General features: G+C 39.5%; 1 protein-coding gene across 1 annotated transcript; it reads right to left on the bottom strand.

Annotated features, from left to right (window-relative positions):
- Window positions 1-8444: 8444 nt before the first annotated feature.
- Window positions 8445-12617, bottom strand: LOC113979280 (transmembrane channel-like protein 1; the record flags this gene model as incomplete). The annotated part of the gene is made up of 4 exons (XM_027706722.1): window positions 8445-8625; window positions 10471-10600; window positions 10696-10774; window positions 12492-12617. Coding segments are annotated over 4 exons (516 nt in total), but the record flags the coding sequence as incomplete, so codon positions are not given.
- Window positions 12618-15604: the final 2987 nt, after the last annotated feature.

Below are 15604 nucleotides of genomic sequence, written 5' to 3'. Positions count from 1 at the left end.
AGATACCATATAATCTTTAAAAGTGAATCTATCCACCTTGGGTTTGCTCAGGTAAAGGCCTAAATAACCTCACATATAACCAGGGGCACTTTTTTCTAATTATATTTTGCCAAATTGCATCATGGAAGTGAATATAAGACAGTGAGGTAAACTCATACATTAAGCAAGCAAATATAATTTTAGCATCTGGCTCAATTAAATGCTGCTGTAAACTGTGAAATGAAACAGTAGAAACAGAGCAAGAAGAATTCTGGGACTTCTCTCATCTATACATCAAACCAGGAATTAAATACTGGAAATATAGCTGGGCCAGCTTGTCACCAGGGTAGTGGAACTACAGCCACCACCACAATGCTGCACAGAGAAGGGAAAGAAAGTCAATTCCCTCTTCTCAGTAGTATCTGTCTGCTCTCCATTGAGCCTGCTACATCTTTCCACTGAAACATCACTAAAATCCTGGTGCAAAGGGGAGCGAACGTTAGAGACAGCTCTATACTGACAATGATGTGTTTGTATCTCCACTGAGGAAATCTGCCCCAACACAGCCCAGTGATTTAAGCACTCCCTGATTTAAGGCAATGTTTAGATGATGGAGGCCTGCGAGCTGTTGACCAGGAATCACAATGCCATCAGCACCCTGATGGGGAGGGATTGGCTGGGGTAGAGGAGAGCTATCTACACAACCTGCCTTAATCACAGGTTATTCAGAAAGCCCCTGGGAGACCATACTGAAGTGGGAAAGAAAACCATATATAATAATAAGAAAACACCAGTGTGCTTTATGTTCTTTATTATAGCTGATGTCCATTTTCTAAGCTGTCACAGAACCTAGGACATAGGCTGTATATAGATATGTAGATAGATAGATAGGTCCTGGTGATGAAAGTAACATCATATAACAGGTAGATGGTGGGCACTGTTTCTCTGAACACTGCTATTTACAGTATGTTGTCACCATATCTCAGAGCATCTCACTTCCAATGCATGTTATATCACATTCCTCTGTGTGTGGAAATGGCAGAATACTTGCTTTCTACTGTGCAGCAAAGTTCATTTGGGGAAAGGAAATGCCAAACACCAAGGAGCTTATTTTGGCATTAGAGACCAAGTTTACAAACTGGTCTCTATTTTAAAATTGCAATTTTGAAATTGCATAAGATGTTTTAGAGTCTTTCAGTCTGAGTTATTTACAACCGTAAGGACCTGAAGAGCTCAGTTGCCCGTCTCAAAACACTGTGAAGCCACAGAAGTATCGACGGAGGGGCATGGACAAAGTGCTCTAAACCATTATGGTCAGCAAAATGTCCGCTTTATTAGAGAAAAGACAGCTTATATACTGCTAATTACACACACAGTCATGTGATTCTTTCTCAGGACACATTGGATACATAAGGAAAACATACTGCGTTGTGCAGGACTAATTGGCCCACAGCAGGTGTCCATAAAACTTGTTCACCTTCCAAGAGAACTCCTCCTTCACCTTGGCACAAGGCCTGCAGCCATATTAGTGGTGCAGTATTTTTTACTATCTGCACCCAGCTGTGCCAAGGTAAAGGTCTCAGAAATGCAGTACAAATTGTTCACACAATTTCTGTACGGTGACACAGAAGAAACTTTTCATAAGATAAGACAACACTCTGGGAACTTGAGATAAGAAATTAAGACAGGACAGTGCTAAATCCAGGCCTGCTAAATTCCCACTGTGGCAAACTGTGGCAAAGGAACAAACTGCTCATACACATACCACTCCAAGTTATGGGAATGGCATCTGTGACCACCCTGTGGATATACAGAACTTGGACTGTATACAAGTAGTACCCCCAACAGAACGACACAGGGACTCCCACTAGCACAAAACCCAGGGTCAAGAAGGACTGATGGGATGCTGCTGAATCTATGGGTGGTAACTAACTTTTGCTTATCTGTCTCTGTCACTGCCTCTATCTCTCTCTCCTCTTTCTTTTTTATTATTTTCTATCTCTCTACCTCACATTTTACTGTTAAATAAAATCTGTACTATTGACTTCAGGCTATGGTGTCCTTTGCACCTTAATTCAGGCAGAGGCATCTGTTGCACTCCGGATTAAGCTATAAACTGCCCAGAGTGGTTACATTTTTATTTAAGACTTTTTTAAAGCCTTTTGTTTCATTAGCGTCCAGAGAAACAGTCACGCACTCTTCTCTAAGAGAAATTCTTTTTAATTTAGTGAGAAAAATAAGATATTTTGGGAAAAGGTTTTTACAGGAGTAAAATACAACTAAGAAAAGCATTTCACTAAAACATTCAGCACCAAGACCCATTCCACAGGAAACACCCACTAAACCCAATCCATATTCCAGCTTTAGTAAAACACAGTTCATTGGTTTTAAGTTACCTACAAGAGAAGGAAAGGAGTAAGAGAAGAAAACAGCCTGAAAAGGGTAAAGAAAGAGAGAAGGAGAGAGAGAAAGGAGAGAATAGTTACCAACAAGATTCGATGATTTACATGGTGTTGGCTGGAGAAGGAGAAGAGAGAGACAAGAAAGACCATATGGAGTCTCGTGTATTCATGGAGCTCAATTTTCCCCCCCAGGCAGGATATCCCGGCAGTGCTTTCCAGGCCAGAGTGAGTTGTGCTGTAGCAGTCACAGGCTGCAGGGGTGTGGTGTGGGCAGGCTACCAGGCAGGTTTGCCTTGACTGACAGTCTGGCGGCAGGGCCTGCAGCTCTGCCTATGCTCTGTGTGGGCAGCGGGCCTTGCCTTCTGACTCTGCCCTGTGCCCTCAGCACAGGCCCGATGTGCAGGTTTTGCCGTGTTCCTGCAGGTCCAGGCCCAGCCCTTTCCCACATGCACACACACACTCACGGTGAGTTGGTTCCGACCCATATCAATAATTCAGTGATGTTCGGATCCAGGATCTCACAGCATCTCTCACTAATTGGATTATAACAACAAGCAATAACATGGCTTACAAGGTGTTGGGAAAAATGTCCTCAATGTTTTAAATATGACTCCTTTAAACAAATGAATGCAACTTGCAGACTCTCTAAAAATAGCCTTTATCTAAGATATCTGGATACATGGCTCTATTTGCAGAGTGGTCATTAGGTAATTAAAAAAAAAAGTTAGATGAATAAAAAAAATATTTTGAAATATCACATTTACCTTCAGCTAGTGAGAAATTAACTCCATGTTAATGACAATGAAATTTTGCTACATGTTGTCGCACTATAAGGATCAAATTTTTACTTATATAAGTTATGTATTAGATTGATATCATCTTATGAGCAGATATGGGTGTTTTGCTGGAGCATTGGTCTTCACACTTTAAGAACTTCTGAAATTATTTTAGAAGATTTTGTTTCCTACAGTTATTACATATCACTTTTTATTTTTCTTCTACTAATTTTTCCAGGTCTTAAAAAAGTTTTTATCTAGTTAGAAAAACTAAGAAATTCCCTATCAGAGATGCAAACTAATGGTCTTAATGCTTGGTTAGCCCATTCTCTCTCTTTTGGTTAGCTCATTGCATAGCAGTACTTCTTAGTTTGTGGATTAATCACTTGACATAACCACGTGTACAGTTTTGTAGTCAGAAAGTTCAATATTTTAAAATGATAGTTTTCATGGGTAGAATTGATTTTGATTGAAAACTATTGCTCTAAGATTTATGCAATTTAAATATCTCAAATGTTATTGTTTTGTTTCCTGCTCCAGTATTTTGAGACAATTGGTAATAAATATTAATAATGGCCAATCTTCGCGAACAAAGATTTTGGGAAAGGTCTTTTACCTTTCCAGCCTGCGCAATGGATTTTTTTAGGTGAGACACAGCCTGCGCTGAACTGAGCCCACCCTTTAATCCTAAGGTTCATCTGCCGGGGCCAAGCGAGCTTGGACAATGGCAGTGAGGTCCTCAGGACGTAGGTTTGTTTAGAGTGACCTTCTCATAGGTGGATGGCCTCACAGGGCTAACGAGCTCCATCTGCCTGGGGGACCGAGGAATCGAACCAGGGTCGCAGCAGTGAGAGTCCTGCATGCTAACCACTAGGCCACCAGGGGTCCCGGTAATAAATATTATTCACTGCTAATTACATAATGCATTTTTTTTCTTATCTCTTTGCAAGAAAGAGAGGGAAAAATGTTCTGGTTCTATTTTTTAGGAAGATTTTCACAATGGATTAAAAATTTGCAATATTAAAAGCTCTCTACAACTGCGGAGAGCTGGCAAGGACACAGACAAAGAAGTCAAATGGTAAGTGATGAACATTATTTACTGAAAACCTCATTAGTTATGTATGATATCATTTATACATGATAACAGTGGATTTAAGCAGAAAATCAACCACAAGTTTTGAAAATTCTCTTTTCTTTTGCAATTTTAAAGTTAAGTCAACAATACTTTTCAAAATGTACATACCTGTGGCATTTCCAGCACAGACAATACACAAAACAATAATAATAATAATAATGGCCCATCTTCGCGAACGAAGATTTGGGGAAAGGTCTTTTACCTTTCCAGCCTGCGCAATGGATTTTTTAGGTGAGACACAGCCTGCGCTGAACTGAGCCCACCCTTTAATCCTAAGGTTCATCTGCCGGGGCCAAGCAAGCTTGGACAATGGCAGTGAGGTCCTCAGGACGTAGGTTTGTTTAGAGTGTCCTTCTCATAGATGGATGGCCACACAGGGCTAACGGACTCCATCTGCCCGGGGGACTGGCTGGATTCGAACCTGGGTCGCAGAGGTGAGAGTCCTGCATGCTAACCACTAGGCCACCAGGGGTCCCCGCACAAAACAAAAACAAATACAAAAACACAAAACTTTTCAACAAAAAGTAAATGACAAAAAAAACCCCTCCAATAAAGTGTGCAATACTGTTTTTTATTATTATTTTGCTAACACTTCAACTGATATGTTTCATAATTTTCTATGACTATACACTGCAACTGAGATTCTATCTCAAAGGAAAGCAAAATATTCTGATGCCATATACGAGCTCCTTTCTTTAAGTCTTCATGCTAAATAATCAGACCCTTGAAGTGTAGGTCAGTATATTCCGGTGTTCCCCAGACACACAGGAAGATGATATTTATTCCTACCTTGAACTATTATTAATGCCAAACATCTTTCAGCTCTTTAAACTAACATGAAATCTTCTAGTAATGTAAACACAAGTAAATACTCCAAGGAGAATGTTTACACCCAAATATGATACTGGTAGTGCTTTTGGGTCCTAATCTTAGCAACGTTTTTGTTTGCTGTTTCTATTCTATTTGAAGTCACAGCTTCATGAAACGGAGTGATGAAAGACCTTTTTACCAAATAATAATATCTCATTTTCAGTAATGGCAGTCTGATGAGCAATATCTAGTCTTGTTATTGCTATTTGTATTGGCTATTACATGCTCATCATTGCATATACGGGTGTACTATAAGAACACATTGCTGGAAATATATATATATATCATCATGGCTAGGCTTCGCAAACGAAGATTTGGGAAGGGCTCTACCCACATTTGCTAAAAGTGCACTGGTGGCTAAAGAGGCCAATGCAAGATAGACATATCCGATTGCAAAAGACACAGCAGAAAGACTCCTTGGATGGTATCAGCAAGACACGACTCTTTCTGCATTGTCTTTTCTCCTCGAGAGTGATTCTCAAAAGAATCAGCAGTGTTATAGATAGTGTGTCTCCAGGCCTCCCAATTGGAGGCCAGAGTAGACCAGTGATGAAGATCAATATGGCCAAGGCTGAGATGTTTTTTCAGGGAGTCCTTGTATCTCCTCTTCGGGGCTCCTCTCTTGCAGCAGCCAGTGGTAAGTTCACCATAAAGCACGATTTTAGGGAGGCGGTGGTCCTTCATCCTTGAGACATGTCCTGCCCAATGCAGCTGTGTTCTCAGCAACACGGCCTCAATACTCATAACTGCTGCCTGTTCTAGAACAGATGTATTGGTCACATAATCTGATCAGTGGATGTTTAGGATTGCACGGAGGCAGCGTTGATGGAAGCGTTCTAGGAGTCACAGGTGGTGGCAGTAAATGACCCATGATTCAGATCCATATGAAAGAGTAGACAGTACAATGGCTCTGTAAACACTGATCTTTGTGCTTTTCTTCAGGTGTTTATTTCACCAGACTCTTTTATGGAGTTTTCCGAAAGCTCTATATGCCTTTGCTGATATATATATATATATATATAAAAATATGTATATATATAACACACAGATCGAACAGAAAGTCCTTCAGAATAATTTCAGCTGGTGGATTCCTTGCTGTGTCTCCCTTCTATTCATGATGTAAAGTAACGCCACAGAATGAAGTACTAAACCTGTTAACAATGAAAAAACCTTTGATATCTCCATAGAATTTTCACCCCTGACAGGACAAGAAACCTTTATTAAGGTCTGTACATGGCATAAACACCCTTTACATTTCAGGGAACGAGACTGCACTAAAACTGGTTTAAAAATCCAATTTACTCCAACACTTCTTGAAAAACTCATCAGGATACCCAAGCCATAGAATATTTTTAAAATCAGTTTCTTCACTTGTTCTAAAAATGATCTTCCATTTCCTAAGGAATATCCCATGTTTTCTTATTTTGAGATGCTAACAAACAGTGAGCTAAAACCTCTGTACAAATCACTGCTTCAGGATAGATCAATCCCAGCTTGTAGGAAAAGATTTATCTTAAAAGCATGGAAGCACTAGAATACTGGGTCCCATGTTTAACTTCAATAAGACTACTGACAGTCTTTTCTTTCTTTTCTCTAGACACATGAGCAGTCCAAAAACTAATCCTATTAGAAGATTTCAAATTAATACACAGTTCAAATTACTGTACTTTTTCTGCATGTCTGAAGTCCATAGACAAGAAATTTTATCTATGAAAAATGAAACAACTTACACTGCACTTATCTGTACTTTCTCTAATTTAATATATAAGACCCACAGCACCCCAGTTGCAGATATGTCTAGCAGACACTTACAGAAGCAGTACAAGAGTCAACTTAGGTATAATGCTAACTTTCCTTTGGTTTATCCTTCCAGGTTCTCACAATTGATTTAAAGACTACTTTAGCAGGAAGTTGTTTCTGGATCATTGTGGTTTATGGGGATGCCTATATGCTGGGGAGTTTTTGTAAACCTTTTTTTAATAAGTGCCACAATTTAATTAGATGGAGGTTGCTTTGGGATGTCACAGACTTTTTTTATACTCAGATATGGTTGATGTTTTTCTACTATACAAAATGGACCCCTATTATACAGAAGGCCCTCAGTGGAATTACATTTATTTTTAAGAAGACAGTCAGTTGACTAATTTTGTTGTTATTACACTTGTGAGTTATTACACTTATGAATTATCAAGACCCAAGTTCAGAAAAAGGAAATAAAATCAGAACATAAAAATCAACCTGCCTTATTGGAATAAGTGACATCAGCTTGCACATCTAACCTCTTTTTCCACTAGACCTGTCAGACTATGGACCTGTTTCACCTTGGACCCTGTGGAGGCCAATACAAGTATCCAGTGATAAATTTTCAGAGAAGATTATACAGCAGACATTCTTATGCAATATTAAATGTCTCTATGCCATAACACAATTCTGGTGATCATTGGGGGGAAATTAATGCATAATTGTCTTACCTCTATTCCCCATATATGTTTTTCTGCACAGGAGATATTTCTTTACCACTCTGATTTTTTAAATTTATTTCTCGTCTTTAAGAATGCAAATAAACCATTACTAGCTAAAAAGTGGTATTGCAATAGGAGGTAAATTTTCTTCATAGTAACAGGCAAAATATCTCTTTTCTTTTTCCTTTTTAATACTTCCACAAAGACTTTATATGGAATCATGCAGCTTTCCCTGTGTTTCGTCCTAGTTTTCTCAGGTACAATCTGAAATCTTTGGCCGAGAATAAATGACTTGCAGAAGACAAGATATATGCAGGGTTTAAACATAACTGACTCTCACAAATTTTATATACGGCTGTGTTTTCAGTCAACTGTTCTACTAAGAAAAAGAAAAATATTAGAGACACAGTTTCAAGCTTTTAAGAAAACAGTCAACTGAATACAAATTGCTTTCCATTTTTCTAAAAAATATCCCCCAATAAATATCCATAATTTGAGTAACCTGTTGACACAGATAACACATTTTCACAATGTCTTCAGATGCAAGACACATGCAATGTTTTCTTCTGAAGCTCCCATTATGCAAAAACTGAAGCACATGGGTTACTTCCATGCACATGAAGATTTACAACAAACCTAGTCGGTTCTGCACTTGCAGGAGCGTGTTCGGATTTAGGACCACTCTTCTGTCCTTCATCCTCCTTCATCATATCACCGTGTGTTCAAGGCTCCTTATATGCAGTTGTGAGGGCCCCTGGGCATTCCTGGCTGTGGCCCTGGGAAGCACGGATTTCCAGGTGGATAGCCTGGCATTCCATACCTTCTTGGCCCCGGGGGCCTTGTCACAGCTATGGATGGGGGAGGAAGGTTTCCTAATTGGCTCTGTGGGGGATAGTGGCTGCCTGGGGCAGGGCCAGGATGCTGGAGCGCCTGAGAGGAGCTGGCTTCTTGTGGCTGTCCTGTCTTCTTTGATTCATTGCCATCTTGTCCTTTCTTGTTGTCTGAAATGTGTTTGGAGGACAGAATTAACAAAAGAGCATGCAAGCCAGAAGTTCCCTGACAGAGAAATCCTTCAGCTGCCTGACCACTCCAGAGCGCAGTAGAAAGTGTGGGCCTCCCCTGCCAAAACCTGGGGTAATGCATCTTTATGATCTTTGTGCTGTATTTTCCATCCAGTTATTTCTGCAATGTTGTGAGAGACTGAAATGGTTAATGGCTCAAACATTATTAAAATCACTGAAGTACTTTTGTCCACTGTAGCAAACCATGAAAAGAACCAACTGCTGGTCTGCGACCGTCAAAGCCCATCTACCCAATATGTCTCCTACCTGGAGGACCATGATGGGAACTTGAGGTAAGATAAAGGTGATACTGTCATACGATTATCTCAGGTCTAAGGAGAAATAAACAAGGCTGGGAGGAGAAGAATGTATCCACAAGGAAAGCCAAACTCAGCAGCTGTGTTGAAAATCAGCTCTGGCTGGGTTTGGCAGTGGGAGACCATAGGCCACAGACTACAAGCCAGAAGGGAAGGCTACAAGCCAGACAAGAAGCAGACCCTGCACAGTGGGGCTGCTGCTTTTTATCAGTAATTCGCCCTCCATTACACAATTGGAAGACTTCCCCCTCTCCCCGGTGAAGGCCTGATGGAGCATAACTGGCTCAACTGCACTACTTGAGAGGCTGCTGTCCTATCTTAGAAGGTGTCATAAATCATCAAAGACCCCCAAAGCGCCCCCCAGACCCATTAGTGAGGCCTTCCATCAGAGGACTGCACGTGATACGGAAGGGTTGCAACAGATCCAGAGTCTGTTGCAAGAGACAGTGTAAAACTTCCACCCCCTCCCCAAGGGAGGTGCTTGGGCTTTCTCATCTAGGCTGAATGTATATTAACCCATTGAACTCTGTGTGGGACCCTCAACACCAAGAAGTCCAGAGGAGGAGGACCAATGGGACACCATCAATACCCACATGGTGGTGATATTTTCCACCTAATCTGTCTCTCTCTATCACTCTCCTCCTGTTTCCCCCTTTCCTATTTCTTTGTATCTCTCTTTAGTGCACATTTACGGTTAAATAAAGTCCATACTGTTTCAGCATAGGTCTTGTTTGCACCTTAATTCAGGTAGAGGCATCTCTCTAGTAACTTTAATAATCAGATCATATAGGCCCCCATGGGGAAAAGTGGAGACTTTTCCCAAGATGCACTTAGATATCATCTGTCAACAGTGATGAAGGTAGTAATTAGACGTGGTTCTTCCAAAGACAGTCACCTCTAACCTGAGTTTCCCTCCTAGGCTTGAGGCAGTTGAGCTGCTGTGTGGCACGCATGCATGATGAGGAAAAGGAAAGAGCCACCAAAATCCCGCAGGACAGACTGAAACCTGCCTACCCAATCTAGGTATTCTGTTAAGGAGTGCTACCATACTGTGTTCTGACTATACCTTCTCCAGGTGAACCTGGTACACAGGACCAAACTGTCCTGAGTATTTCTGGGTCAACAAAATATGACAGAAGCGTACAAGATTTAGACTTCGACTGATTTGTGGTAGATAAGAGGCATCGTTGACATTCAGACCACTCTTTAAGTGGGTTTTTTTTCAGTGAAACTGGGACCTTCAATTCATTATAGTTCAGCTTTCTACTTTCGTGCTGCCTGGTGTGGAATAATGTTACAGTATTTCTTAAACAAGCCAAAGAAAGAAAAGTGAACTGGAGATTAGGCTAATACTTGCAATTCAATATTGTGAATATGTTTCAGGTTAGGAAGCAGTCAAGGCAGTGAGGAAGACTAGGATCACACATGCATGAATTCCTCATACTGAGATGTTCAAACCAGTCCTTACCTTGGTTTGGAGTGGATTCATCTTGCTTGCCTCCTTTAGGCTTTGGCGGTTCTGTCTCAAATGGATTTTCTTCTGGTTCATTTGATTTTTGTGCCTTTTGTTTGTTTCTTCTTTTATTTTCTTCTGCTTGCTAATGATGGGGAGAGAGAAGGCATCTTTCAGTGACCCAAACAGCTTCTCTAATATTTAGTAAAACCAAAAAATCAATAATTCTCTCTTCCTTACACTTTGTAACTTCTTTTTAAGTTCCAAGTTAGCTTCCTTGTAGGATTTGGATGTCGCGTTGAGATAATAAATACTCAGGCTAAATTTAAAGAATAATAATTTCTTGTTAGGTGATGATTTACATATAAGGACTCAGAACATTCCTATTGCAACAATTACAGTTGTGATAATATAAAGTCTATATCTTTTCCTTACATATTGTGCCTAATCAGTACTAGTATTTTGACAATGAACAATGAACAATGTGTTGCCTTACAGTATGGAGAAGGCACTGTTTTTTGAGGGGGCAAAAAACAAAAGAAATTATTCTCTCTCTCTTAATATTTTGCCTTCAATCTTACAGTAGCTAAGGATGTTCCATAAAGCAGTGTTTCACTGTGAAGTATCTTCTAAAGAATAACATATAAAAGTTAATTAATTTGTATGATATACCTTAAAAATGACTAAATCATATTTATAAAAGCTATTGAACTAATACAGTAGGTAATCTGCAATACTGTGGGAAAAAACCCAACCAAAAGCATAGATTTTTCATTTTTGTTTTTAATTATAACCTCCTTCTTCTAGTAAACAAAACCATAACTGCATAACATAATGCAATTTTCATTTGTTAGTGTATGAAATTACTGTTGTGATAACTATGGAATCAGTAGTTTTCACCATCCTGATTTAATTAGAAAAAATCTGATATGCAGTCTTTTATTGATGTAATCAGTAAATAATGAATTATACATTAAAAAAATTAAATATAATATTATATAAATAATATAAGTATATGGGACATGTAGATACATAATATATATGTTTTTATATAATAAATAGTATGTTTATATTATTGTTATATTTTCTATTTATATAGTTAAATAATCATAATACTACTAATGATGATACATATGCTGTTTCCTCTGCTTTGCCTGACTTTGCTTTGTATTTTCCCTATGGTTTTTTTCCCCCTCTATTTATTTTTGGTGTCTTTGCCCTTTATATCTAAGGGTTAAAATAGAATATGATATTAAGTGAACGTTGGCAAAATTTCATCCCATAATTTCATCTTCCTCGTGCAAAATCCTTCTGCAAATTCTGTTGTATTTTGTAATCATCTCTATATTTATTGGCAGTTCTACAATGCAAAGTTAAATCCAAGCCCATGTCTATGTAGAATTAACTTTTAGTTCAGCAGTATGCTACATAACCCAATACATATATATATGCACACAGCAGGTTAAAATGCCTTTATAAAGCAGAACAAGTACTCTGGGGTCATTTTCTTTACCAGATATTGACTGACTTACAAAAATCTCTACCAGCCCTATTTTATAAAGTCTCCAAAACCCTGCTTCACACCTGTTCCAATAGCATAGAGTAGTCTTTAAAAATAAAAGGCATCAAAGATCAGACTCACTGAAAGTTACTGAGAATAACTCTGCTCCATGGTGTTCATGTTTCTATTGAACTTGCTGAGGATATATGACATGCTAGTCTGCGTATGGGACTAGCTGATCAATGTTACAACACTTCAGAGCCCCTACAGGCTTTTTGCATTTTAATAGCTTCATCATTATTGTGGCAGCAACAATTTTGAAAAGAATAACAAAACAAAAGAGAAAGCCATTGAACAAAAAAGAGATATCAACCTTTCTGCAAATGGACATTAGGTATGATCAAATAAAACACTCACGAATTCTTCAAGTGCTGACCACTGGACAATCAGTACTGTACTTAATTAGATATTCAGGCAGTGAAGATTCAGAGTGAAAGAAAATTAACAGGACTTATAGTTAATACTCTATACATACACCATCAGCAGTATAAAGGGTAGGATGAGTCCAGGGTTAGAGGCATAGCCAAATACCTTCCCGAACCAGGAAGGGAAGTCATGCTCCAGAGTTTCTGATATGACTTCAAACATTCTAGTCTTCCCACTATTAAACAGAAAAGTTGACAATATGTCACATACTAATGTTATGGCAACTATGAATATATATGCTAATCACACCACATCAAACCTGGGAAAAGGACAATAAACTGTGTTAACTTTATTTAAAACTTTGCACTCTGGAAGGAATAGTATCTTAAGTAATATTTATGTATTCTAGAGGGGAAAGTAGACACCAAAATTCTTATTGTATGCTAATAGTTTTCACCTGCAGTTGCCACCAAGATTACTCCTCAATGAATCAGTGTACTGAGTTGTGAACTCCTCACCATCAACCAGTGAGTGAAGTGAAATTTGTGCTCTATGAAGACATGGAGGAAAATTCAAATCCAGTTTTTATGGTTGATAAGCAAAAAATGGTCTGCTTGCAATTAGTTTTTGATCAGCAGTGTTCATCCCAATTCTCCTCTCTCTTTGCTGTGCACCAGTGCTACAGAAGTCAGTGGCTGTGCTTCAGGAGATATTTGTTATTGTTGAAGCAATCTAATTACCTTCATATGTAATTGTTCCATGGCTGGCTTATCTACAAAGTATTTTCTTCCTAGACTATGCCTCTTCAGGAATATTTCAATAGATGTTCCAGAAGTCCCTCACATTTTATTTTGCCTTTGTCTGTGCCTCAGAATATAGAGTTTGACATTTTCAACTGAGCAAAACTGGCAAAATGCCTCTCTATGTATCAAGACTAATTGGTAATTTTACTTGGTTAAAGGAATTGTCTCCAAATTGCCATCTGATAGTTGTCATTGCAGTCTCCTGTCGTTGCTTTTCAGTTCTTGTAATGCATTTCTGACAAATGGCTCTTTGTTTTTAACTCATTCTTAACATTTACACTCTTCCAGGTAATATAAAAATGTTGCAGGTAGAATTCCTCAGGTCAGTTCTTTGTCTCTACACTCTCTAGTCACTCGTGGTAGATGAGAAATTCCATTCTGTGCTCTCCTTATCTTTCCTCAGCATGTACAAAGCTTTTTCTGTTGCAACTTTGCTAATTCTGTCCTGTCTTCCTTACTGTTGGCAGGCCTCTGTTGAGTTATACATGTTGCTTTTACTGAATGGACTAAAATTTGGGAAAAAAAAAAAGTCCCAAAGAGTCACAAATTTCAAAATAGATGAGCCACTGAGCTACCAACAGGAAAATATTTTTCTTTTTAAATACAGAGCTGTGTCTTACCAGTATTTATCCACTGGCAGCTCAACTTTGGCATTACCTCTACCCAGCTTGAATGAAACTTCATTAGTTTGAAGTGCTCCCCATTAACAGTTACATTGAAGGTTTCACATTTTTGATGAAGAACAACTTATCTCTGCATATGCCAGAGAAAAAGTGGCAGACATCTTTCTCATTTTGAAAAATAATCTTACCATTCCATTAATATCCATTTGAATAACTATTTCTACTCAGATCTGACCTCAAATATCTCCCTTTGTATTTTTTTGCTATGGCTCTAATAAAATATCTTAATTTGTATCTTTTGCTTTGTTATAATTTCTTCTGTCCAAGGCTTTTGATACTGTGAGCAGAAAAGGTCTCTGGCAGATTTTGGAACATTTAGGTTGTCCCCCAAGTTCCTTAAAATGATCATCTCACTCCATGAGGATCAGCACGGCCAAGTCAGATATGGCAATGCACTTTCTGAGCCCTTTCTAATATCCAGTGGTGTGAAACAAGGTTGCGTTCTTGCACCAACTCTATTCACAATCTTCTTCAGCATGATGCTCCAAAGGGCCATGGCAGACCTCAATGAAGAAGATGGTATCTGCATTCGATAACAAATTGATGAAAGCCTATTCAACCTAAGGCGACTGAAGACCCACACTAAGACCTTAAATCATCTTCTCCGGGAGCTGCTTTACGCTGATGACAACACCCTCGTCGCCCACACAGAATTAGCTCTGCAGCGTTTAACATCCTGCTTTGCAGACGCTGCTGAGCTTTTTGGGCTGGAAATCAGCTTAAAGAAGACAGAAGTTTTCTATCAACCTGCACCTCAGGAAGTCTTCCATCATCCCCATATCACCATTGGCCAATCAGAGCTCAAATCAGTCCAGCAGTTTAATTACCTAGGGAGTATCATCTCCTTGGATAGAAAGATTGACGGAGAGATAAACAAGAGATTAGCAAAGGCATATGGAGCTTTCAGAAGAGTCCATAAAAGAGTCTGGTGAAATAAACACCTGAAGAAAAGCACAAAGATCAGTGTTTACAGAGCCATTGTGCTGTCTACTCTCTTGCATGGATCCGAATCATGAATCATCTACCACCACCACCTGCGACTCCTAGAACGCTTCCATCAACACTGTCTCCGTACAGTCCTAAACATCCACTGGTCAGATTATGTGACTAATATGTCTGTTCTAGAACAGGCAGCAGTAAAGAATATTGAGGCCATGTTGCTGAGAGGAGGTGTAGCAGTGAATCTGCCTTGTATGAGAAAACTGTTGTTTAGGCATGTTTTAAAATGGCTTTTTTGTAGTCTCTTTGCTAACTCATGTTCTTCTTCCCAAAATCCCCCACGGCCAGCTCTTATCTCTGTCTCAGGAATGTCCCGAGAAGATATCAAGAAGTCTTCTCATTGGACCTTGTTAACACCTTCCTTATTTGGCTGTTAACTCCCTGCCTGATTGGTTTTTTGTAAGACCCCTCACCTTAAATGGTCTCCTTTGACCCTCCCAAGAGCTTTATAAACCCCTACCCCACAATAAACTCTCTCTCTCGCCTCCTCTCCAAGTCCCGTGTGCTGTCTCTCTGGCTGCCATGGGACCACGTGGTGGGAGGAGGGGGAGCACCTAACCCCTCCATGCGTCCAGGACCCGAAGAAACCCCTGGAGCTGGAGTAACCCCTTCCCTATCCACCTCAAGCCTTCAGAAATGGAACCCCACAATGGGAGGAATGCAACCAGAAGGTGCGTTGGGCAGGACATATCTCAAGGATGAAGGACCACCGCCTCCCTAAAATCGTGCTTTATGGT

The sequence above is a fragment of the Neopelma chrysocephalum genome, unplaced genomic scaffold, assembly GCF_003984885.1.
Source record: "Neopelma chrysocephalum unplaced genomic scaffold, ASM398488v2 Primary Assembly neopelma1_64911, whole genome shotgun sequence".
Classification (NCBI taxonomy): domain Eukaryota; kingdom Metazoa; phylum Chordata; class Aves; order Passeriformes; family Pipridae; genus Neopelma; species Neopelma chrysocephalum.
Note: the sequence above shows the minus strand (reverse complement) of the source record. Positions and strands in the feature narration are given on the sequence as shown.